Raw genomic sequence first — 22,242 nt, 5'->3', positions numbered from 1 at the left:
CCGTAGGGGCGGGGAGAGAGGTGGGACCTGCGCTGCGGGCGTGGCTTCCAGGTGATGGGCGGGGTCTCTCCTGCGGCTGGGGTCTCCATTGGTGGGCGCCGGTGTTGTGGGGGGGGGGGGGGCTCCGGGGGCGGGGTCTCGTTGGGTGGGCGGGGTCCTGGCGGGTGGCGGCGCCGTGATGAGCGTGGCGCTGCGGAACGCGCAGTCCGCCGTGCCCGTGCGCCGGGCCGCGCTGCGCCGCGCCGTGTGCGCCCTGCGCGCCGCCCTGGGTGCCTCCCGCTTCGACGTGGGGCTGGTCTGCGCCGGCAACGCGTTGATGCAGCGTCTCAACGGCGCCTACCGACAGTGCCCGGAGCCTACCGACGTCCTCTCTTTCCCGTTCCACCAAGTGGCGGCGGGGGAGCTGCCGCGGCCGCGCTGCCGTGACGAGTACAACCTGGGGGACATCTTCCTGGGGGTGGAATACATCCACCAGCAGTGCCGCGAAACCGGGGAGGACTTTGACGATGTCCTGACGGTGAGCCCCGCTCGGGCGTGGCGGGCGGCGGGGCGGGCGCGGGGCTCGGTCGGTAACACGCGTGTTGTGCTCTCGCCCCCCGTGCAGGTGACGGCAGCCCACGGATTGTGCCACCTGCTCGGCTACCGGCACGACACGAAACCCGAGTGGCAGCAGGTGCGGGTGCGCCGGGGCTGGGGGGAGGGTGTGCGGGGTCCGGCACGGGGTGGACTAGAGGCCCTGGTAACAGGAGCCGGGGCTTGCCCGGGGCTGACCGCCGCTGCTCCCGCAGATGTACCAGAAGGAAGCGCAAATCCTGGAAGCGCTGAACCGTCTCACGGGCTCCCGCCTGCGGCCCCTCACCGCCGGCCTCTTCTGACAGACCGAGAGAGGCCGGGGCTCCGCCGGCGCCGCCCCGGACGTGGCGTGGGGATGGCGGCGCAGGGGCCCGGCAGCCGCTGCCCCTCGGCGCTGCCGTTGCTGCTGCTCGGCCTGGCCGCCGCCGCCTTCCCGCCGCCGCCCGCCGCCGCCTCCGAGCCGCCGCCCGCCGCCCTCCGCGCCGGCCACGCCGCCTCCTCGCTGCCCGCCGCCGCCGCCGCCCCGCGCACCAGGTGAGCTGCGGGGGACCCGCCGCGGCCGGCCCCGGGCTGCTCCTGCCCGCCGGGATATCCCCCCGCCGTGCGGTGTCCCCTTGCACAGGCGACCCGCCGTGTCTCGGCCATCAGCTGGTAAAGGGCCTCCTTCGCCTGCTGGTGCTTTTTTGGGTCGTTTTTGGAAGGTGTCATCGCAGCTGTCCGAGGGCTTTCGTCTGTAGAATATCCTGAGTTGGAAGGGACCCTACAGGGATCATCCAGCTCCTAGCTGCACCCTTTTCCCCCTCTCCTCTGGAGCTTGTCTACCTGCTGTTGTGTCCAGCTTACGAGAGTTAGCCTGGGTGACATGCCAGTAGTTTCACCATTTTCACCACACACCCCATGTTAGCTTTAGGATGAGAGACACACTTCACCCTTGACCCTCTGCAGGAAAGGCTCCTGGCGTGTTCTACCTCACCAGGAGACCCCAGTGGCCCCTCCAGCCCCTGCAGCACACACTGCTCTGACTTCCCATACTTCTTCCCCTTCCGAGTACCATAAACTCAAGAAGAGGAACAGCTTCCTTCCCAACAGTTTCATCACAGGATCATAGGGTAAAAAAGAAAAACATGTAAAAGCCTCAATGTCCTCCCAGAAATAATGTGAAGACATAATCATCCGTTCCTTTGTTCTCCCCAGATACCTTTTGTACGATGTAAACCCCCCTGAAGGGTTCAACCTTCGCAGAGATGTCTACATTCGCATTGCTTCCCTTCTGAAGACCCTGCGGAAAAGCGAAAACTGGGTGTTGGTTCTGCCTCCCTGGGGACGTCTTTATCACTGGCAGAGCCCTGACATCCTCCAGGTCCGGATCCCTTGGTCCGAGTTCTTCGATATCCCAAGCCTCAACAGGAACATCCCTGTCATCGAATATGAGCAGTTCCTTGCAGGTGGGGTGCAGGATCTCACAATCTACAGTTAACTAAGTATTTGATATGGCTTCTAACAGGTTTGTCCTTATAGGGGCTTTTATCCTTTTATGTGGAAAAAAAAAAATCTTAGAGGTGGTGAGAGGAGGGATAGGAAGGAGTCTTGCTGAGCTACACAACCACTAGGATGGAATAACTCAATTACTTGGCAGCTTGTTTGATGTAGCACTGCTGTTCCCTCGACTTCCTGGGACCCCCAAAGACAGACAGTTAATGCCTGTGCATAAATTCACGGGTATTTCTGCGTGATTTTGACCATGAGGACAAGCCCATAAGGAGAGAGGCAGCTCGTTGAAATACAGACAAGCTACCTTTTTCTGGATGTGGTGGTTGGACAGTAAAAGTTGTACAGCAGGTTCTTCCCTGAACTTTTTCATCATCGATGCTGCATTTACTTGAAATACTTACCCCTTGCTTTTTGTGCCTAAGAGAAAGGCTTTCCTTAAGAAAGAAGAGTTGCTTCCTTTAGGATTTGATGCCACGTTGAGCTAATCAGCAAATGTTCAAATCTGCAGCAGTGTCACAGGCTTGTTCAGCAAAGGAAATAAAGGCCACCAAATGTCAGACCTCTGTAAAGAGCTCTGAAGGGATAGCTGTTGCCTGCCTTCCAGGAAAATTCATTCAGAGATCCTGAAATTTAGGGGAAGAAGGGCTTGTACTTGGCATTTTTGTTGGAGGAGCTCCTCCTGTGGCAGCTGCCTGTGGGATTGAAAACCTCAGTGCTTCACGGTGTGTTTTACCCAGCTGACAGTGATTCCATTGTGTTTGGCATATTAAATCACACAGAGCTGGGTGGGATAACAGGTGGTCACATTGCCTGACCCTTTTAGCTCTTCTGGCTCACACAGAACTTCCTTTCTTTTTTTTATAGGCAAAACTGGGAAGAGAGAGAGTAGTGTAATATTAGCATTTTTAGCAGATTTTTAACTGCAGCTGATGCTTGTTCATACCTTTATGGTGTGTGTTTTCATGCTCACAAGTCCTTTGCTTTGCCTTCTGCCCAGAATCAGGTGGGCCTTTTATTGAACAGATTTATGTGCTACAAGGCTATGCAGAAGGATGGAAAGAAGGAACATGGGAAGAAAAAATAGATGAAAGGCCGTGCATTGATCAGCTGATGTACTCCAATGACAAACATGGCTACTACAGGTAACATCTAGCAGTTCCTCTGGTCTTTTCAGTTGTATTCAGAGAGACACTTGCCTGCTCTAACAGAACAGACTTGTGTGGTTGTTGCAGTATTGTCTGTGAATTGCTGGGTGCTTGGGGTTCACTTTGTTTTTAAAAAGCTCATCAATAATAGAATATTGTATTGGTATGAGAAGATCTAGTTCTAGAAAGCTGTTGCTCCATAGAAAAGCAGCATAAAGGAGAGGGCTGGCTTATTTACATTGTATGTAGTTTTTTAGGATGTTTTCTTCTATATATGACATTAACTTAAAATATGAGCCTGTGAACCAATCCTTTTTGTTCCCTTTTAGGGGCTGGTTCTGGGGTTACGAGGAAACACGAGGCCTAAATGCCTCTTGCTTGTCTGTCCAAGGATCTGCCTCTATTGTGGCTCCCATCCTTCTGAAGAACACTTCAGCGCAGTGAGTTGCCTTCTATTAGTATTTATTGTTGTATTATTGTTGTACAACCCCATTGCCAGGTGGGAAGAGTGGGGGGAACTTGAAGGCTGTATCCCACTGTTGAGATACTTCATCACTGAGTTAGTGTACTCTGTTAAAATCATAACCAAAGGGATTTACCCTGCAAGAAACACTTAACTGTAAATTAGGTTAAAGGTTGCAGTGCTAAAACCTAAGAGCAAATAGCCTTGAGCTCCTTTATATTCCCTCTCAGGCAGCTTTTTTAACTCCTGCTTCCAAGGTACATCGTCTAGATCATGCAGTGGAAGAGATGCTGAACCATCAGCTGTTACGTATTTTCCTCCGCACCACATATGATTTTATGTCTCTAGCATGTTCTCCTTCAGTTGTCTCCTTTGCAGTGGGAAGAGTCCTGGCTCCAAGAGTCCATGTGAAAGCCATTCCCTGCCTTTGGTTGTCACCAGTGCCAATCTCTGAACCTTTGCAGTTCAGCTGCATCCTGCACACTGAGTGTGGGTAAACTTCTGTCACGTTGCAGTACAAATGACACGCTCTGTTAAGTGCTCTCTTCTTTTTCTGCTACTTCCTGAGACACAGGTTCCTTATTTTGACCTCTGAGTGTTGCCTTGCTGTTTGCATCAAACTGTCCTCATTCCTGACCATCAAGACCTTTAGTTATTAGATGAAGCCAGTTGTTGGGTTTTTTTACTACACTCTCTTCTATATTAGATTCCATCTGCCACTTCATTGGCCAGTGATCAGACTTCTCTAATTCTTCGTAGTTGGTCTTAGCTGCCCTGAGCAATTTTAAATGATTGTTAAGCTGTGTCACCTGATTTCATGCCCTTCTGTAGGTTGTTTAGGAATATGAAGATTCCTTCCACTTGTTACCTCCCTCTGCAATGAGAACCATACATTTATCCCTGTCTCTAAACCTTTTTTTTTTTTTTAGTCTATGCAAGATTCTTCTTTTCTGTGCCAAGTTTTCCTAAAAGCCTTTAATGAAGGCTGTCAGGAAATCTTGTTAGGCAATGTCAGTGAGATTTCCCTTATCTTCATGTGTCTGCACTTATCACCAGTGTCTTCAAACTACTCTGATTGTCCAGAGTTCAGAGCTCTGATCTCCCATATTGCCCTTCTGGCTGGACAACCAGTTATGTGGTCCTAGGATTGGGTTTTTACTCTTCAAGTGTGGTCCCTTCTAGGAATTGTCTGTGCATTTAGATTAGCACCCTCATTCATCTCCAAGCTTCCTGTTAGGTCCAGTGCTGCTTCTTCACCAGCACAGTCTAGTCTGTTTTCCAGGTGATTTGGAGCCTTCTGTGCAAGTGTCCAGCTGATTATCAGCAGTGATAATCCAAAGCCGATTGATTGGTTATTTTCTTCCTCTCATTTTAGTAGAAGGAGGTCCAGATAATGACTTTGATCCCTTTCAGCAGAAGCATTTCTCTGTGTGTTTGCTTATCATCAGTATGCTCACAAACAAAATCTGCATCTCTTATGCTCTTGAATACTCAAAACTCTCAAAATCTCTTCTGCTTGTTAGAACTTGAATAGTGCAGTTACGTTTCCAGTACACAATCCTGAACTGTCTGTCTTTATGAGAAGCCCAAGCTGCTGTCTACTACCACACATTTTTGTAGTGTCTCTGTGTTCTTTGACATGTTGTTTTACTGTGAGACATCTTATTCTACATGGAAAACACCTTCTCTGGTTTTGTTCTCATGATCATCTGCTTCCTCCAAGAGGCTCTCGTGTGCTCTGAGGCTGAGCATTATCTCACAGGTCACTTCTCCCCTTTGGATCACTCTCCCTGTCGGAAGTCCTATTTCTCCTGTAGCAACTGTTGTAAGGACTGTGTGGGGGGTGGTTAATGCTTGTCAGTGTTTAACTTCAGTATCAGTACCATTTGTTAAGGAGGAGAGCAGGGCTGTGGAGTGGCATGGTTCCCTTCTCTCCCAGCAGGCTGTGGGTCACAATTTGCCTTGTAGAGAACTAGAATTTGCCTCATAGGAGCCTGTCCCTCGTCCCCCATGCTCCCTTTGCAAACAGATCATAGTCTGTGCTTTATCCTAGCAAATGTGTAAAGAACCTTCATAATGTAAATTCTACTCCTAAGGGAGCTGCACTCAGTTTTACAATTTTCAATAGGTCAGTGATGTTAGACAGAGCTGAAAACCTTCTTCATGACCACTACGGAGGGAAAGATTATTGGAATGTGAGTATTCTCCAGATAGCTTCTCTAGACTTTTTACTTGGCTCTGCTAAAAAATTTAGTAACCAATGTGTGCTTCAGTTTTTCCTCGGGTTTCTTGTCTTGAAAGTAACTTGTGTCTTATGTTTCAGCAATGTGTGCTAAAGATGGTTTTCAGGCCGCTGTGGGTTAATGTAACACAGGAATTTGTCCTGCTGTCTTGTGCCTAAAGGCCCAGTGCTGCGGGGCATGGTGATTAAAAAAGGATCTCCCCTATACAACACATCTACAGTCAGATGGGAGCAGTTTCTTATCTAGTCAACCTCAAGATTAGTCTTTTCAAAAGAATTCCCAAAAGTGCTCCCAAATCCCTCCCCCTTTGGCTTCAAAGGCAAAATTCCCGTGGGTTTCAAGGCAAAGGTCTATGGTAAAATAATTCCTGTCTTAAAAATTTTAAGAAAGTGTTAGGGTTCAGACACAGGAAAATGGAGCATGATACGGAGTGCCTGATATAATTAAAATTCCTAAGACAAATTGACTCTCGTGATATTAGAAAACAAATTACACAGACCTCGGTCTTGTAAGCATCTGGCTATTTGCTTGGGATAGGGCATGTTTTCAGAAAGGGACCAAACAGTAGTTTGCTAGCCATGAATTGTTCATTGAGAGTGACCTCTCAAAGAAAGAAATGCACCCCAGATACCATTTTTTGAGTCTGACCTGTCCTGTAAAAGCAGACACAAAATCCACATGGATCCATAACACACATTTCTTAGCAGTGGCACTTTAAACATTGCCCCAGTGGTTTTGCCTGATGTCCAAACAGGAGTTTACTCGCTGCAGCTTGGGCCCAGGGCCTCTTCTCTTTTTTCCATGCCCCTCTGAGAAGCATCTCCCCCTTCTCTGTTTCTTTGCAGACAAAAAGGGAGAAATTGGGATTTCCTTCGTTCTTTTGCATGTTAGTAAAAAGGCCACTTGTGACTGTTGCAGTGGTAACTGCATCCTAGAACCCTGGAGATTATTATTCACAAGTTAAGGAAATAATTCCCTTTTCATCACTTTTCCACTGAATTTGATAGGCATATCTGTGTCCGCATGCCTAATATTTTTTAAAGCAGGTTTTGTTCTTACAGGTGTTTCACACACTAAAGTGTTTGCCCAGCTTTTGTTTCCAAAAGTGAGGTACATTGCTAGGGTCTTTAACTTGGTGTATTATGTGTTCTGTTGTGTAAATAACTGCAGTGTCCTCCCTACACCTGTGTATTGCAGGGGCAGGTGAGTATGCTGGCTATAAATGTGGTGGTAATTAGAATTAAACAGTTCAAGCTTGGATGAAAGGTTAGAAATCATTGCTTATAGTACTGCATAGATGTCCCAGAAGTAACTGCATCCTGGAAGTGCTGTGTGTGTGTGAAACTGTCTCCACCTACTGGCTTTTAGCTCTCGTTTTTCTGACTCAGTGTCCGCTCTTATTCCGACAGACCCGTCGGAGCATGGTGTTTGCTAAACACCTCCGCGTGGTGGGAGACGAGTTCAGGAGGAAATACCTTCAGTCCACGGATGAGGCAGACAGGACTCAGTACAAGGAGGACTGGACACAGATGAAGGTAAAATCCGTAACAAATATTTCATTTGTGCACTCCTGGCTGTGTGCTGCAGCTCGTGTTGGAAGGCACACGTGAGTGTAACTCTTCTGCTCGCGTCGAGGTGGACACTCATGTTCCTGGTGCACCTCCTTCTCCCTGTGTGACACGAGTTAACAGAGTGTTGAGATGTGCCTGTCTGGTTCTGAGGGCCAGATCTCTGTTGTCCTCATTTCAGTAAAGGAAACTTGAATTTCTTCTTGTACTCAGTACCATGTGTGGGTGTAAAGTTCAGCTGCCAACTGCCAGTTGAGGATTTATTTGATCAAGGAGAGGAATTTTTGCTTACAAAGATTTGGCACTCCAGTTTCTCTTCTATGAAGCAGGCCACCCAAGATCTAAATGTTGCAACAAGTGTCCCAAACTACTTCCAGTCCATACTTAAAAATTGCTGTCTGCAGCCAGAGTGATTCCGTGCCTTATCCAGAGATGATGCATTCTTGCTCTTCAGTGTGAATAGTGATGCTCTCAAGTTTTAACGTTTACTGATCTTTCTCTCATAGGTTAAGACGGGCACAGCTCTAGGTGGCCCATACCTTGGGGTTCATCTCAGAAGGAGAGACTTCATTTGGGGTCACAGAGAAGATGTGCCTTCCCTGCGAGCAGCAGTAAAGAAAATCCGCAGCCTCTTGGAGACTCTTAAACTTGAAAAGGTTTTCGTAGCCACTGATGCTGTTGAGGAAGGTAGGCAGATCACAGTCACTTCAGGATTGGTAACTCTTGACAATAAGCGCAGCAATTACCGCTGGCTCCCCTCCTTGCCTGCAATGCTGTGAATTTTGGCAACCACATTGTAAAATTCGTTGGTAGATTTTGGTGTCACTTGCTTTGTAACTGTTCACCCAGCGTTCCCTTGAACAAACACATCCTGTGACAGCAGCGAGTTGCTCTTCCTAATGTAGAGATAAATTTGTATCCTTCCTTTTTTAAGAGATTGAACTGCTCAAGAAACTGCTGCCTGAGATGGTGAGGTTTGAACCCTCTTGGGAGGAGCTGGAACTCTATAAGGATGGGGGCTTGGCCGTGATTGACCAGTGGATTTGCGCACATGCAAGGTAGCAAACCTGACTTTTATTTCAGCCAAATCTTAATGTTGCTGTCACAAAACTGAATATGATTTTTGGCCCAGCTATGGTTGTTCACAAATCGTGTAAGACATTATACAATTGAGATGTGTATAGTAGATGCATGATGGTTATATTGTGTGAGTATATATATGGTAATTTCATTATCATATCATTTCACTGAACGGTGAAGTTCATTGGACTGAAGTCAAATTACTTGCATTTTAAAAGCTTGCCCCCCCTCACAAACCCTTTTTGGTTTTTTTTCACAGGTATTTTATAGGCACCTCAGTTTCAACGTTTTCCTTCCGAATCCACGAGGAAAGGGAGATCTTGGGATTTGATCCAAAAACAACTTACAACCGATTTTGTGGTGAAACAGAGAAAAACTGTGAGCAGCCAACTCACTGGAAAATTGTATATTAAACACAGAGAACTACAAAGGTTTCGATACTGTGAGAGCTCCATAATAAGGAAAAATCGTGGGGAATTACCTACCTTGGAACAAACTACGACCCAGTCCTGCACGCTCAGCTCCCGCTCCCCTTCCATCGTGGGTGTGTTGTGGGGTGGCTGTACTGTCTCTGGACCTCACAGCATTTTTACCTGGCTGCCCCACCCAGGTCCTTGGTATGTTCTGCTCTGGCTGCCTTCCCTGAGTGGTCCCACAGGCACCAAGTGGGGTGCTACAGACCACAGGGGCCTCTTGGCTGCAGAGGTGGGTGATGGGAGGCGGCAAAGCAATGTCCAGGATGCAGCTGTTCAAACCAGCCTCACCTGCTGGAGCATTTCTTACCTGGCCGTGGTTCCCTCTTCTGGTCTGTGGTCATTTTTTACCTGAAGGGCTGGGGGGCCTGGCCATGTCATGGGGAGTGCTCACCCTGGGAGCACCAGTCTACCCACGGAGGAACCAAGCTGCCACCGGAATTAAAGCAGGTGGGGGCTGCTCGCACTCCTAGGGAGGAGCCTGCAATGCCCATCCCTTGGGCACTCATTCTTCATGTGAAGACACATTGCCCAGCAGAGAAACAGGTTGGTGCCTGGTGGAGCAGGGCCAAGATTCCATATTCCCGAGGCAGTTCCCTCGTCTGCATCCTGCAGCACTGGCCAGGGCTGGGAGAGGAGGGGTGGCTGGGTGTTCTCAGCACACTGCTGGAAGTGTAGCAGGGCTGGTGGCCCTCTCAGGAGGGTCCCGATTGCTCCAGGGCCTCGCTTTTCCACTGGTTTCTTTCACAAAGGAAAGACATGCGGAAGGCAGCACCATCACCACAGCCCTGTACTCAGGAGTCCATCAGCCTTCCCCACAGTGAGGGTGGCTAAACCCTTGAACCACTCTGCCAAACTCAGCACTGCTGCAGATCTACGAGACAACAGCACTTTGCCCACAGGTGCCTTCTTCTGACGCATTTCCCATTATGTGTCCAGAGCGATCCAAGTGCTTATTTTACATCTCCACAAGCATGGTCAAAGCCACACGTACAGAGCAGTAACAAATTCTCACAGTGTACCAATAGAAACAAGCAGATTTAATAACATTATTTCTTAGACAACTCTTGGGAATGAAACCAAATGCAAAGAAAAAAATCTAAATGTAAAAAATGAAGATGTTAGCAATGAAAAAAACACACTGATACAGTGTTCCTGCTTTTGACCTCTGCAGGTGCTGTTTTTTCTTTCCTCCTTCCCTTCTCCAGCGCGTTCCCTTTTACTTTAATTTCATTACATTTGCATCTTTGTCATCTATTTTTAGCTAAATAATACTGATGGTGCCACTAACACAGTGCCCAGGATTCATCTTGTACGTCAGCCCTGCTGCTGAGCCCTCAGCCCATCAGGGAGTAACGCACAACCCCTGGCGCCGCTGTTCCCGATCGCAGCCACGTTCAAAGCTTCTTGTCGATCCCCTAAGTGCACTAGTGCTGCTTCTACTGCCTCCAGTCTAGCTAATAGTGGTTCATCAATTCTTGTCTGCATGGCCATTTCTGCTGTGGCATTACCTAACCCATCAGGGACGGTGGGAGCAGTTGGCACAGCTTTTGGAAGCGCCGTGGATAAAAGTCAGAGGAGCAACAGCATGAGCCCAATGTTCTGCAGGCACCAAGGGTGTGATAGGAAGAAAGCAGAATACCCTTCTTGCAGTGCTGTTGCTAGCTACTGCTGGGTAGGCCAGGAAGGTGTTCTCCGGGGTGGTGCCACTCGGACACTGTCCATCAGGATTTCAGCTCTTTGTTGGAGTTGCTCCAGCATCCCCCAGTGTTCGCTCTGGGTTTGCCCCCATGCAGCGCCCCCTTGTCATTATTGAGAGAGTCCCTTCAGCTGGGGTATGGGGTTGCTGGACTGCGCTTTCCAGTGCGATCCAGCTACAAATGGAATTTGGGAAATAGCCTCCAAAACGTTCTAGGATCATACTTTTAAAATGGCTCCAAAGGGCAACAGCTCCAGCATGAGTCCTTGTCCCAGCCGCGGCTCACTGACACACACACAAGAAGCCAACCGGGCCGGGCTCCTCACCCCCTCCACCGCCTCCCTGTGCTCCTGCCCAGCCCGGGGAGCTGCAGGAAAACGCAAAAGCATCGAGGAAGAGCAGGCACCGGAGCTGCCCGAGCCATCGGCCCGCCTGAAGGGCGGCGGCTGCCCGCAGCCGGGAGCAGCCACCAAGGATGGAGCTGCTGTTTGCCGGGGGGTGAGAGCTGGGGGCAGCCAGAGCCGGAGGCAGGCTTTCCCCGGGAGGTGAGAGCTGGGGGCAGCCGGAGCTGGAAGCAGGCTTTCCCCGGGAGGTGAGAGCTGGGGGCAGCCGGAGCTGGAAGCAGGCTTTCCCCGGGAGGTGAGAGCTGGGGGCAGCCGGAGCTGGAGGCAGGCTTTCCCCGGCAGGAGGGGCCGGGAGGATTTCAGCTGCCAGCAGCTCTCGATGAGTGCTGGATGGACTCTGGGCTGAGCCGTGGAAGATGTGAGTCGTGCTCATGTTCCCAGGAGCTCTTTCCTTCTCTGCTGGGATGAACTGCCTAGGGAATGCCATTTCTGACAGCCCAGTCCTAGCCGTGGCTGCTGGAAAAGGGCAGAGGTGAAGAGGAGACTGCCCGAGTTCCCTGGGGATGATGGAGTTGTGGTGTTTGGCTGTGCCAAGGGTTTGTAGGCATTCCTGTCCCCAGTTGTCCCAGCCCCAAGCAAGAGCTCCAGTGGTGCCTCTGTGCTGAGTTGGGTGTGTTTGCTGAGAATGTGCTTGAAATGCAGCGTCCTTGGGAATATCCTCTGGTTCCAGAGCTTTCCCCTCCTGTTTCAGCAGGGGGTTCATGGCCCTGCCCGGAGACAGATGTTAATTAGTGAGTGCTGGGCCGAGCTGTGACAGCAGCAGCTTCTGTTCGAGCCAGCGCTTTACTGGCAGGTTCGTCAGCCACCCTCTCTAATTAAAGTCCTGGTGTTTGTTCCTGATTTTCTTTCACCCTTCCATCCAACTTCCCACCTCTTTTCTTCTCTCTGTCCAGTGTGTCTTTTGTGTTGCTTTCTTGTCCTGTGTGCTCCCCATGCCATTCCCTTTCACTGCTTCACTCTCTCTTGTTTTTCTTTTAAGAAATAAATACTCAATCTTGATTTAATAAACACCGCAGAGAGGAGAGGGGAGAAAAATGTTCCCCGACAGCTGTGAAGTTGAAGCAGGCAGCAGAGTTCCGTGATAGGGATGTCCTGGTGTTCTTTTAAGAAATCCATACTGACCTTTATTTAATAAATTCTGCTCAATCCCTCTCCCTGTTCTGTCTCCCTCGCCGCCCGCATCTTTCTCTTTCCTTCTTTCTTGCTCTCCTTTTTCCTTTGTGCTGCAGAGTGACTGTATTTCTTTGTCCCTCTCGCTGTCCTTTTGCCTGTCCCTGTCTGCATCGGCTGCTCGCTCCCTCTCCCTCACGGTACCCTTCTCTTGGGAGCCCCCTGTCCTGCTGCCCATCCCTCTCTTTCCCCATCCCTCTGCTGCACCTTCCCCGTGTTTCCAGCCAAGCCCCTTTTTGGGGGATGTATGCATGGAAATGGCTTTATTAAAGTGCTGTGCTGCTGTCCAGGGCAGTTTGTCTTGTTTTGTGCATTCTTTGGGGGTTAGGAAAAAGGCTGGGGAAGGAGTGGAGACGCGGGGGCTCTGAATGTCATTTGGGCCCCCCAGTGTCGCTGGGAGAGCCACGATGCAGTGGAGGAGCAGGTGAGTGGGGAATGAGGGGGGCCAGTGCTGGCTGTCCTCCCCCAGAGGGGCCCAAAACTGCCAGAAAATCCACTGGGAGGGATGTGTGTATGACAGTGTGGAATCCCCAAACCCAAACCTTCTTTGTTTTTACATCTATAGACAAATGCTACTGATTTAGATGTAAATTCATTTTGAAATGCGCCAGCCCTCTCTCTCTACTCTGTCGCATACAGGAATATAAGAAGCTGGGAATAGAGATCAGCAAGTTTTGCGAATAACGAGCCGGCGTTTTTCTGTAGGAAGGAAAGAAGCAAGTGCCTGGCCCCAGGAGCCGAGACGCTCGGGCTGCAGGAGCTGCAGAGCGCCCAGAGGCGGCTTTTCCCTCTGCTGTCCCTGCCCCCGGGCTGAGCTGGGCGGCGCTGCTGCCGCCTGGTGGCGAGAGCGCGGCACTGCCGCCCCCGACACGGCGCCCCGGCGCTGCTGCCGCCCGGTGCCGGCTGAGCCGAGAGGGCGGCGGCCTCGGTGGCTGCCGAGCGTGGCAAGGGCAAGGAGCGGGAGCGAGCGGGGCTGGGTCTGTCAGCGGAGGGGAGGGGCGAAGGGCGGCTCGGAGCGCCGAGGGACAGGGCCGTGCGTGAGCGGGGCCACAGCTATGGAGAGGAGTGGGCGCCGTGCGGGGCGGCGACCGCGAGGAATGACAGCGCGGGGGGCGGGGCCGGTTTTGCCGGGCAGCAGAGGCGCGGTCGCAGCGCGACCCGGGCGGGGGGCACCGGGCGGGCACGGTCGGAATGGAGCCGCCCGCGTGCCGCTCTCAAGGGGGCGGCTCGGAAAGGAAGGCGCAGTTCGGCACTCTCGGGACGGCGGTAAGTGAAGCTTTTTTAGCCCGCGCGATTTTCCGCGGCGTTTCCCGGTGTGGGGACGCGGGCTGTGGGGTCAGCGGCGCCTGGGGCAGGCGGGAGCATTCAGGCAGTCGAATAGACGGAGCGGGGTCCTTCCGGCCGCCATCTTGAGAAGGTCGAATAGCCACATTGGTGCGGTCCCGGTGACTTCCGCCCTTCTTCGGCAGGAGCGGCAATGGCGGGGAGCCCGGGGAGCAGCGCTGCCGGGCCGGGGGCACCGGGGCGGCTGCTCCGGGCTCGGAGGTGAGCGGGGAACGGGGACAGCCCCGAGCGGACGGTGGGGGCCGCGGGGGATCGGTATTCCGGCCCAGGGATGGGTGTCCCGGCCCAGGGATGGGTGTCCAGGCACAGGGATGGGTTCCTGGACTATCTAATAATATTATATAACGATCATACAAGGAGATCTATCTAAGAAATCCTCCATGGTCATCCTTCTCCCAGCCCCGCTGTGTTTTCAGGGTCTTGGGGGAAGAGTTTGGGTCTGGACAAGGCTCTCGGGCACAGGGTGGGATTCTTGGGGTGCAGGGCCAGGATTTGGACTCGATGCTCCCTGCGGGTCCCTTCCAGCCCAGGAAATGCTGCGATCCTGTGCCTCTGAGGGTGAAATAAAGGGCACCGGTGGGGTTTGTGCCCGCTGTGTTCACGGCCCCGCCGGCTCAGGGCGGGTTCAAGGCGCAGCTGCCCCGAGCCAGCGGGACCGGCCGGGGCTGCTCGCTCCCGGTGCTGCCGCCTTGTGGGGAGAGCCCGGCACTGCAGCCCGCACAGGCGCTGGACCACGGGATCGGCGTGGAACAGCAGCGCAGGGAGTGCTGAGGCAGCGCAGGGAATGCTGCGGTCCCAGGGAATGCTGCGGTCCCAGGGAAGGCTGAGGCGTCCCCTGCCCGAGGCACTCGGCAGCAAATCCCTGATGTTGAGCAGCAAAAGGAAAGTTCTGGGTTAATGGGAGGAGGTTTCTGGAATGGAGCTGGGACAGGTGCTGATCCACGCATGGAATCACGGGCTGGTTTGGCTTGGAAGGGACCACCAAGATCATTTACACTCTGTTTGTTGTCTGGTTCCACAGCAAAGACCATCCAGAACTGCCACCTCACCCTCACAGACAGCAGGAATGTCTTCCATAGCTCTTGTTTTGGAATGGGAATGGCTGTTGGGAGCTCTGGCAGGACCAGGTAAGAAGAGAAATGGGATCATTCTGGCTGCTGCTGGAGGTGGTTTTCTGCTTTCAGGCTGTTCTTCTCATTGATCCTTTCACAGCAGTGTTCCTGGGCACATTTGAGGGTAATTCTAGGAATTTCAAACCAGATAAAAACTGGTGGGGCAAAAATGTGAACCTGATCCATTTCTGGTAATTCCAAGCTTCTCCCACAACACCGTTCCAGGGGAAAGCTGATGAAAGGATAAAGATGCAGAGGAACAAGTGCTGTAAACCCCCCTGGCACTCTGAGAGAGCAAACCTTGCAGTACTCCCAGCAGATCTCTTGGAGAAAGTGTGGGATCGCAAGGTTTTCCGGGAAAGCAAAACAGGGGCGGAGATGAGGGACTAGGCTTCCAGTTCTTCCTTTAGCTGAAAGCCTGGGGGAATTGAGAGGGGCCACAAGAGCTGTTTGTGTAGGAAAATGGGAGTTTGGGGGCTGAATCTGAGTTTCCCTCTGGGGCGTTTTTGAGGGAAAAGCTGAGGTGCTGTTTAAGGGAGAGAATGCACATTTTTGGGATGGAAAAGGTTTAATCAATATTGTAGAGGAAGTAAAATGTTGGGGGCAAAAGTGGATGCAATCTGGAGGGGACAGAAGGAATATTTTGGAGGCAAAATGGGGAACTGAGTAGTGGACAGATGGGGAACATTTTGGAGGCAACACTTGACAAACTCCCTGGGGTGGAGAACGAAGACATTGAGGGAAAAATGAGGTGATGAGCAGTGGGCACGTAGGGAAGGTGGTGGGGGTAAATGTTGAGAAAAGCCCCGTGGTATTCAAGAAATCCTTGGAAGCAGGACTGAGGAATTCAGTGGTGGAAAGATAGGGGAATTTTGCGGGGGTGAAACTTGAAAAGATCTAAGAGTTGAGAGTGAGTGTTTTTAGGTAAAAAGGATGTCTTGTTGAAGTTGGGCGTCTGGATTGTGGCATTTGTGGATCACAGGGTGTTTTTGCAGAAAGTAGGAGATAAAGAAGACTCCCAAAGCCTCGGTAGCTGTGTTAAGAAATCCCTCGCAGGGAAGAAAGGTACCTAAACCTCCTAGAAGTAGGGACTAATTAGCACGGGAAGGGGAAAACCCACCCCCAGTGGGAGAGAGCCCGCCGGGTAAGGGAAGAGAAGGATGCCCTTAAGAAGGAGCAGGGAAGGTGAATTTCTCGGTTTGCTGAAATGTATCAAAAAGTTTGGAATCTGGGTCTGTGTGGAGGCCGGGATTTTCTCGGCCATATGCAGAGCCCAGCACTAGGAATAAAGTAATTCCAGGCTTTCCAACGCCAAAAATTCAGTACCAGAGAGTTCTGTTATCCCGAGCACTTGGGGGATATTTGGCAAAAATTTCCAGGGGCCCAGGCTGGACCGAGCTTTTAACGCTCCCCGGATTCACGGGATCGGGGATTCCAGCGTGCCCTGCACGGTTTTTTTCAGGGAAGTCCCAAATCCGTGTGAGCACGAAGCAGAATCCCCTGAGAGCTGTGAAGGCAACGGGATATTTCTTGGGAATTTTGAAGGATTGGGTGAGTCCTCAGTGTTAGGTTGGAACGAACGCAAATTGTCCGGGAGTTGCTGGTTTAGGGATGGCCGGGTCTGGGTTTGGATTTGTGGGCACCGAGTGTTCCTTGTGTCAGTTTTAGGTCTGGATTGGTGGGAATTGTCAGAGAAAAGAGAAGGGAATTGAAATGCGGAGCTCCATTCCTGGAGAAATGATCAGGATGGGAGAGGAAAGGCTGTGGAGCTGCTGGGAGCTCCTGGAGAACGAAAGGATCTGAGGTCTGGAGGCAAAAGCTGTGGAACAAAGCCTGAAAAGGGTGCGGGGTGGGGCGGGAGGGGGAGGGGGAGGAGGGCACCGTGGGGGGGTGAAAGAGGGAAAGAATCCCTGCTCCGGGAATCCAGCAGGGACCAGGAGAGGATCATTTTCCATCCACTGCTCTCAGTGGAATCCTACTGAGGACGGTCAAAGGGAAGTGATTCATTTGTTCTTAGGTTTGGAATGAAAGGTGCTCTTGCAGAGGGGAATATTCACCTGTTAAAATTCTGTTGGATACAGGAAAAGAGGGAGGAAGCAAGCAGCTGGGGAATGAACGGGTGGATTTTTTGGTGGATACAGGGAAAGACACGGGAAGGGGCTCTTAAGTAAAATACACCTCACGGGCAGCACCAGGAGAAGCCTCAACTGCCCTTTTTTTCCAAGCTCTGACATTCCAGAGGAGTAAGCAGTGGTCAGCCCATCACTTTCTGTATTCCTTGGATGCCCAGTGCTTTGTTGGGAAGAGATAATATTTGGAAATGAACAAATCCGGGGATGTAATTTCCTGATAGTAAAGCCCCAGAGACCCTGGTTTTGATATCCTTCCAGCACCCAAACGCAACAGAGGGAATCCTGGAGGAGCTGGAAATCGCTGTCGCTCCGTCGGTGGAATTCCTGGGAAATGGAAAGCAGCAGAAGCAGCAAGAACAGAGTTGGAAGCAGGCTCCAGCCGGGTAAGGCAGACACCAAATCCTTTGGAACTGGGCAGGGGTGGGAAGAATTAATTCTTACATTCGTAGCCCATGGATTCCTGAGCAGGATCCCGGCAGGGAAGACTGCAGGGATCAGACTGGGGACTGATCCCAGCTGGGGGCAGCGAGCCTTGGAATTGGCTGGAGGGAAGAAAGAGGGATCCTTTGAGCACAAGGATCAGCTGTCAAATGCGGAGATGGCACCAGACAATTCCTGGGGAGGGTTTAGTTCCTGGGCCAAATCGATCTCCTGCCTTGTGAAGGAGCTCAGAGACCTGGGAAGAGCCCAAGCAACGCAGGGAATGCAGTGGCAGATAAAACTGCCGGGGAACGGTGGGGAAAAGCATCCGAACAGGGGGCCTCGTTTTGTACAGGAACGGTACAAAAAAATGTCCGAAAGAATAGGAATGGAATGGGATTTTACGTATTCCTCGGAGGCCACAATCCAGTGGGAAGGCTGAGAGAAGGAAGCAAAGCCTAAAAAGGCAAATGAGCCAAATCTGCCCAAAGCCTCCAATGGCCACATTCCCTGGCATTGCTGAGGACTTCAGCCGAGCTCCAGGCAAAAGGTGAGCCCCTATGGAATCCTTTCTGGGAGACCATATCCAGCTGGGACCCTTCCTGGAGAAGGCCATGGGATATGGGTTATGCCAGGTCCAGAGAATATGTCCTTTCCTTGGAAAAACACTTGGATCACTGCATCACTTTCCTGTTTTAGGCTCACCAGTCACCCGGGCTATCCAAGTCCATCCTCCCCAGCGGGGAGAGCGGGAGCACGTCCGGCCATGGAGAATTTCTGGGAGAGCCCGGGAGAAGAAAGAAGGCTCCAGCTTCACAGATCTGTGTCATAACCCATCCTGTCGGCCGCTCCTGTTTGATCCCGGTGCATTTGTCCTCTTGGATTCAACCTGAGCAGCGCTAATTGCTGGCAATGAAGCAGCCTTTGGTACTTCTTTGCCACAAAACCTCTCCATCCTGCCCTTCAATCCTGTTGCAAACACGGGGAAAACCCAAAACTCCGTTTTTTCCCCTCTCCCCTTCACTTTGCCTCCTCTTTTCTTGCAGGCTTTGGGCTATCCAGGCTTGCATGTGGATTAGGCAGAGCAGCCTGTAAGCTCAGCTCCAGGTGGGATTGCAGCGGTGTTGGAAGCACCAGGGATTCTCCCAAGGTTTGGTGTGAGGAGCTGCATCTTGGGAGGGGCTGGGATTTTGTGCACTTCTGGGGGTTTTTTTTCCTGTTTGCCTTTTGGGCTGCCTCAGAGAAAAGGCTGAAAACCGAAGGAGCTGAGGGGGGGGTTCCCAAATTCCTTTCCAGCCCTTCAGAGGAGGCACAAAGCCACGTGCAGCTGAGGAAAGGGATGTGAGGAGAATGGCAATAATGGAGCCTTGGGACTCTGCACTTCATTCTTTTCACGTGTTTGGAGGTGCAGGAAATGCCAAACCCCACAGGAATTCTGTGTCTGTAACATCGGGTGCAACCTCTTGAAACCCAAGTGCTCAGAGTGGGGTTTTCCCAAGGGTAAATCCCGATGTGACATGGCAAGGCTTCAGTGAGGATTTCCAGGCTTGACTGCACAGCTTTTGGGAAAGCTCAGTAGGCAAACAAGATCAGATTTCTGTCGGATTTGGATCAAACGTGGCGTTTAAATCTGGGATAGCTCCGCTCCCCGGGTGGGAAAGTGCTTGGAGTAGCCGAGAGCTGAGCCGTTGTTGAGAATTCCAAGCGTTGTGTCCTTACGCTCCTTAATACAGCGTTTAAATAATTGATCCTGAAAGGAGCCAGTATCAGAGGGATTTGTTAGAGGGGCAGGGATGTTTTTTCACGTGGCAGTGTGTCGGGATAGTCAAGGCTCCTTACGTCAGAATTAATTGGTCTTCCTTCTTTTCCCTTTTGTTCTTTCTAGCTTGTGGCTGAGTGGGGAGAATATTTGGGATAAAGAAACGAAATGCCCGAGGGAAGCTTCGTGTTCCCGTGGGGATGCTTTAGGCACGTGCAGCTTCTGAGCTGCACCGAAAGTTGAGGCTCCCCCGGAAGCCTTCCGAAGCTGGAAGGGCCGGGGAAGAGAATTCCAGGAGAGGTGTGGGAAGCGCTTTCTGCCGGGTCTGGACAGCACCGAGGTGGGAATGACTTCAAAGTGTTCCTTGTCCCTGTCCTGTTCCCAGCCCAGGACAAAGTTGGTGTTCCCTGAGCGGCTGCAGTTCCCTGGATGTGGCAGGAGGAGGTCTCTGCCGGGGAGTGGGAGAAATGTCCCTGCCCGGTGCCGTGTCCTTGGCGGGCAGAGAGCGCCGATCGTGGCAAGGGGGGTTTGTGAGTGTGGAATCAATCCTAGCTCCTTTTTAAGGGGGTGTTTTAATGAGTCATCAGCAGGGACCACTTCTAGCCAGCTTTAGTTAAGTTCCTTTTGCACAGGTTTCATGTGGCTTTGACGGTGAAATCACCAAACCCTGAAGTTTGCCAAATTACCCCTGAAAAGCTTTAATGAACCAATCCTGAGGGAACTGGGGATTGCATATCTGGGATCTTATGGCCCTTTGAGGCCATGTTGGGTTTAGCCCCTGATTTTGGTGCCGAGGGAAACTCCAAGTTAAGAATAATCCAAATATGAAGCACTTCTCACAAAACTCAGCTTTGCAAAGCTTTATTTGGGCTAAAAAAGAAAAGATGGGAATGCCCTTGGCAGAAAAGCAGCTGTGAGGCACAGCAGGCTTCAAATGCCTGTCAGCAGGCGCTCCAGGAGAAATGGCTGCTGGCTGCGGGCATCCTGGGCTTTCCAGGCAGGTTTTGTAGCGGATTGCAAGGCAGTTCTCCTGCCTCTGGGGGGTGGCACCTGCATCCCACTGGAAAGGGAAAATGTGGAGAGAGCGGCAAGCGGGAAGACGGTTGCTGATGTGTGTCCTTGGATTGCAGTTCCTCCCGGTGGGTCTGTGCTGCTGGAAGTTTGAAGGAGATCAGTCCTGGAGTACGTGTGGGTTCACCGGTGGGGCTTGGGAGAGACGCTGGACATGAAATTCCAGGGATGTTCCCCTTGCTGGAGTGAGAAGCAGTGGAAGCACTTTGCTGTCTGCTTCTTCATCGCCTTCACCTCGGTCCCCTGGGGCTCCAGGTAATCCCCTCTCACCTTTGCTTTTCCAAGGGTCTCTAAATGAGGGCTTGAGCTTTGGTGCAGCTCCCTTTACAGGGAAGATCTGTTCCAGGAAAGGTCTCCTGGTCTGGACCGATGGTGTTGCAGGAAGAGCAGGAAACCCCAGAGCTCCTGTGGCTCCCTCCTCTGATTTGCCTGCAGGCAGCAAGGATCATTCCCAAGTGTCATCCCCTGGCTCCGTGACTCGGGGAGGTTGTGTTCCCCCAAAGGCCAGGGGCCGCTTTGTGTTGCAGCTCACGGAAGTCCAGCTCGGTGGTGCTGGGTTTGGTTTTTGCGTGCAATGAAGGCACTAAAAAATTCCCCTCCTTCACTGGCACAGCCCTGGAGTGGGAGCAGATTCCCCTTATCCCGGAGTTATCCCGCTCCTGCCCTGGATCCCTGCGGTGCCGTGTGTTCTCCAAGCTCACAGCACTGCTGGCTCTAAACAAGAAAAACAATCCCTGTTCCATCTCTTCTCTGTCCTTGATGTTCCCAGGCCCTGCATCTCCCTGGCTATTCCCTGTGGGAGTCTTCATCTCCATCCCACCTTATCCCGATCAAGTAAGGGTCTGAGACGTGTTTAGCAGCAAATGCATTCTTGTGAAGAAAGCCAAGAGCAAAGAGCGTCCAGATGCAGAGAAGTCTTTAGAAAAGCACTCCGGACGTGCAAATGAGGGATGTGTCTTCCTGCATGTCCTGTTGTTTTTCTCTGTCAGGTTTTGGAAGGGTTTTCTCTCAGTGATTTCCTGCGATCCGGGTGCGTCCCTTCCTTTGTCCAAATCCAGTGCCAGAGGATCGAATAACTGACGAGTGGGGTCTGGGATGAAAACGGTTCTCCTAAAATGAGGGAAACAATGCTAGAAGAGAAATGAGCATCCTTTTAATGCCTGGAATAAAAATGCTGGAAAAGGGCACTTTTTATTTGATATGGTGTCATTCTCCTTTTTTTTCCCATGGCTAAAACTGCACGGTGAGCAATCAGAGCAGAAATATGAAATGCAGGAGTCTTGGATTCCACAGTGGGATTAACTTCCCTTTTCTGCTCTCTTTCAGGACAGGAAAAACCACTGACCTCGCCCCATCTTTGGGACCAAGAGCTTTGGTGTTGGAGTAGGCAAAGCCAGCTAGGGCCCCCCTTGTCCTGCCCATGGTGTGGGTCAGGGACAGGCTCCTCTTCTCCTCTGGGCTGGGATGAACTGGCTAGGGAATGCTCTTTCTGACAGGCCGGTCCTAGCCCCGGCTACTGGAAATGGGCAGAGGTGAAGAGGCAAGTGCCAGAGTTCCTTGGGGATGATGGAATTGTGGTGTTTGGCTGTGCCCAGAGGGGCAGGTTGGGCATTTCTGTGTGTGTGAGGACCGGTTTGGGTGCTGGGGAGCCCGGGGAGCCGAGCTCTCAGTGCATTCCCAGCTCTCCCGGGGGTGGCAGCTGGTGCAGGGCTGGGTGACAGCCTCTGGTCGGGCTCGGGGCAGGCCCTGGCCCCGGCACAGACACGCTGGGGCGGTTTGGGGCCGCTTGGGGAGCCGTGGGAGGCAAATGAGGGATGGTGCTGGGCGGAGCGATCGGCCTGCGCTCGTGTCAGCGCAGCCGTGCAGGGCACTGGGATCTGGGTAAAACACCGGCTCTCCTGGTGTTCAGGGAGGCAAGGTCTGTGTTTATCCATACATATTTATCCCTATATTTATCCATATGTTTATCCGTGGATTATCCATCTATGTTTATCCATATACATTTATCCATATATTTATCCACGTATTTCCCCCTGTATTTATCCCTATATTTCCCCATGTATTTCCCCATGTATTTTATGAACACTCAAGTGCC

The 22,242-nt window shown here is 51.8% G+C and overlaps 2 protein-coding genes across 2 annotated transcripts; both read left to right on the top strand.

Annotated features, from left to right (window-relative positions):
- Window positions 1–178: 178 nt before the first annotated feature.
- YBEY (ybeY metalloendoribonuclease) lies at window positions 179–875 on the top strand. The gene is made up of 3 exons (XM_048309870.1): window positions 179–517; window positions 605–673; window positions 789–875. The coding sequence occupies exons 1-3, from the start codon at window positions 179–181 to the stop codon at window positions 873–875; spliced, it is 495 nt and encodes a 164-aa protein (XP_048165827.1).
- Window positions 876–928: 53 nt separating this feature from the next.
- On the top strand, window positions 929–10,201 carry POFUT2 (protein O-fucosyltransferase 2). Its single transcript, XM_048309869.1, has 9 exons — window positions 929–1,107; window positions 1,768–2,018; window positions 3,062–3,206; window positions 3,539–3,649; window positions 5,801–5,867; window positions 7,325–7,450; window positions 7,990–8,170; window positions 8,418–8,541; window positions 8,823–10,201. The coding sequence occupies exons 1-9, from the start codon at window positions 929–931 to the stop codon at window positions 8,974–8,976; spliced, it is 1,338 nt and encodes a 445-aa protein (XP_048165826.1). The 3' UTR covers window positions 8,977–10,201.
- Window positions 10,202–22,242: the final 12,041 nt, after the last annotated feature.

The sequence above is a fragment of the Corvus hawaiiensis genome, chromosome 7 (genome assembly GCF_020740725.1).
Source record: "Corvus hawaiiensis isolate bCorHaw1 chromosome 7, bCorHaw1.pri.cur, whole genome shotgun sequence".
Lineage (NCBI taxonomy): Eukaryota > Metazoa > Chordata > Aves > Passeriformes > Corvidae > Corvus > Corvus hawaiiensis.
Note: the sequence above shows the minus strand (reverse complement) of the source record. Positions and strands in the feature narration are given on the sequence as shown.

Excerpts from the sequence above, each read along its gene's own strand:
- POFUT2 (XM_048309869.1), top strand. The coding sequence starts at position 929 with ATGGCGGCGCAGGGGCCCGGCAGCCGCTGCCCCTCGGCGCTGCCGTTG. Across the intron at positions 2,019-3,061 it reads ATATGAGCAGTTCCTTGCAG|AATCAGGTGGGCCTTTTATT; the intron begins GTGGGGTGCAGG and ends CCTTCTGCCCAG. Across the intron at positions 8,542-8,822 it reads TGGATTTGCGCACATGCAAG|GTATTTTATAGGCACCTCAG; the intron begins GTAGCAAACCTG and ends TTTTTTTCACAG.
- YBEY (XM_048309870.1), top strand. The coding sequence starts at position 179 with ATGAGCGTGGCGCTGCGGAACGCGCAGTCCGCCGTGCCCGTGCGCCGG. Across the intron at positions 518-604 it reads ACTTTGACGATGTCCTGACG|GTGACGGCAGCCCACGGATT; the intron begins GTGAGCCCCGCT and ends CCCCCCGTGCAG. Across the intron at positions 674-788 it reads CGAAACCCGAGTGGCAGCAG|ATGTACCAGAAGGAAGCGCA; the intron begins GTGCGGGTGCGC and ends CTGCTCCCGCAG.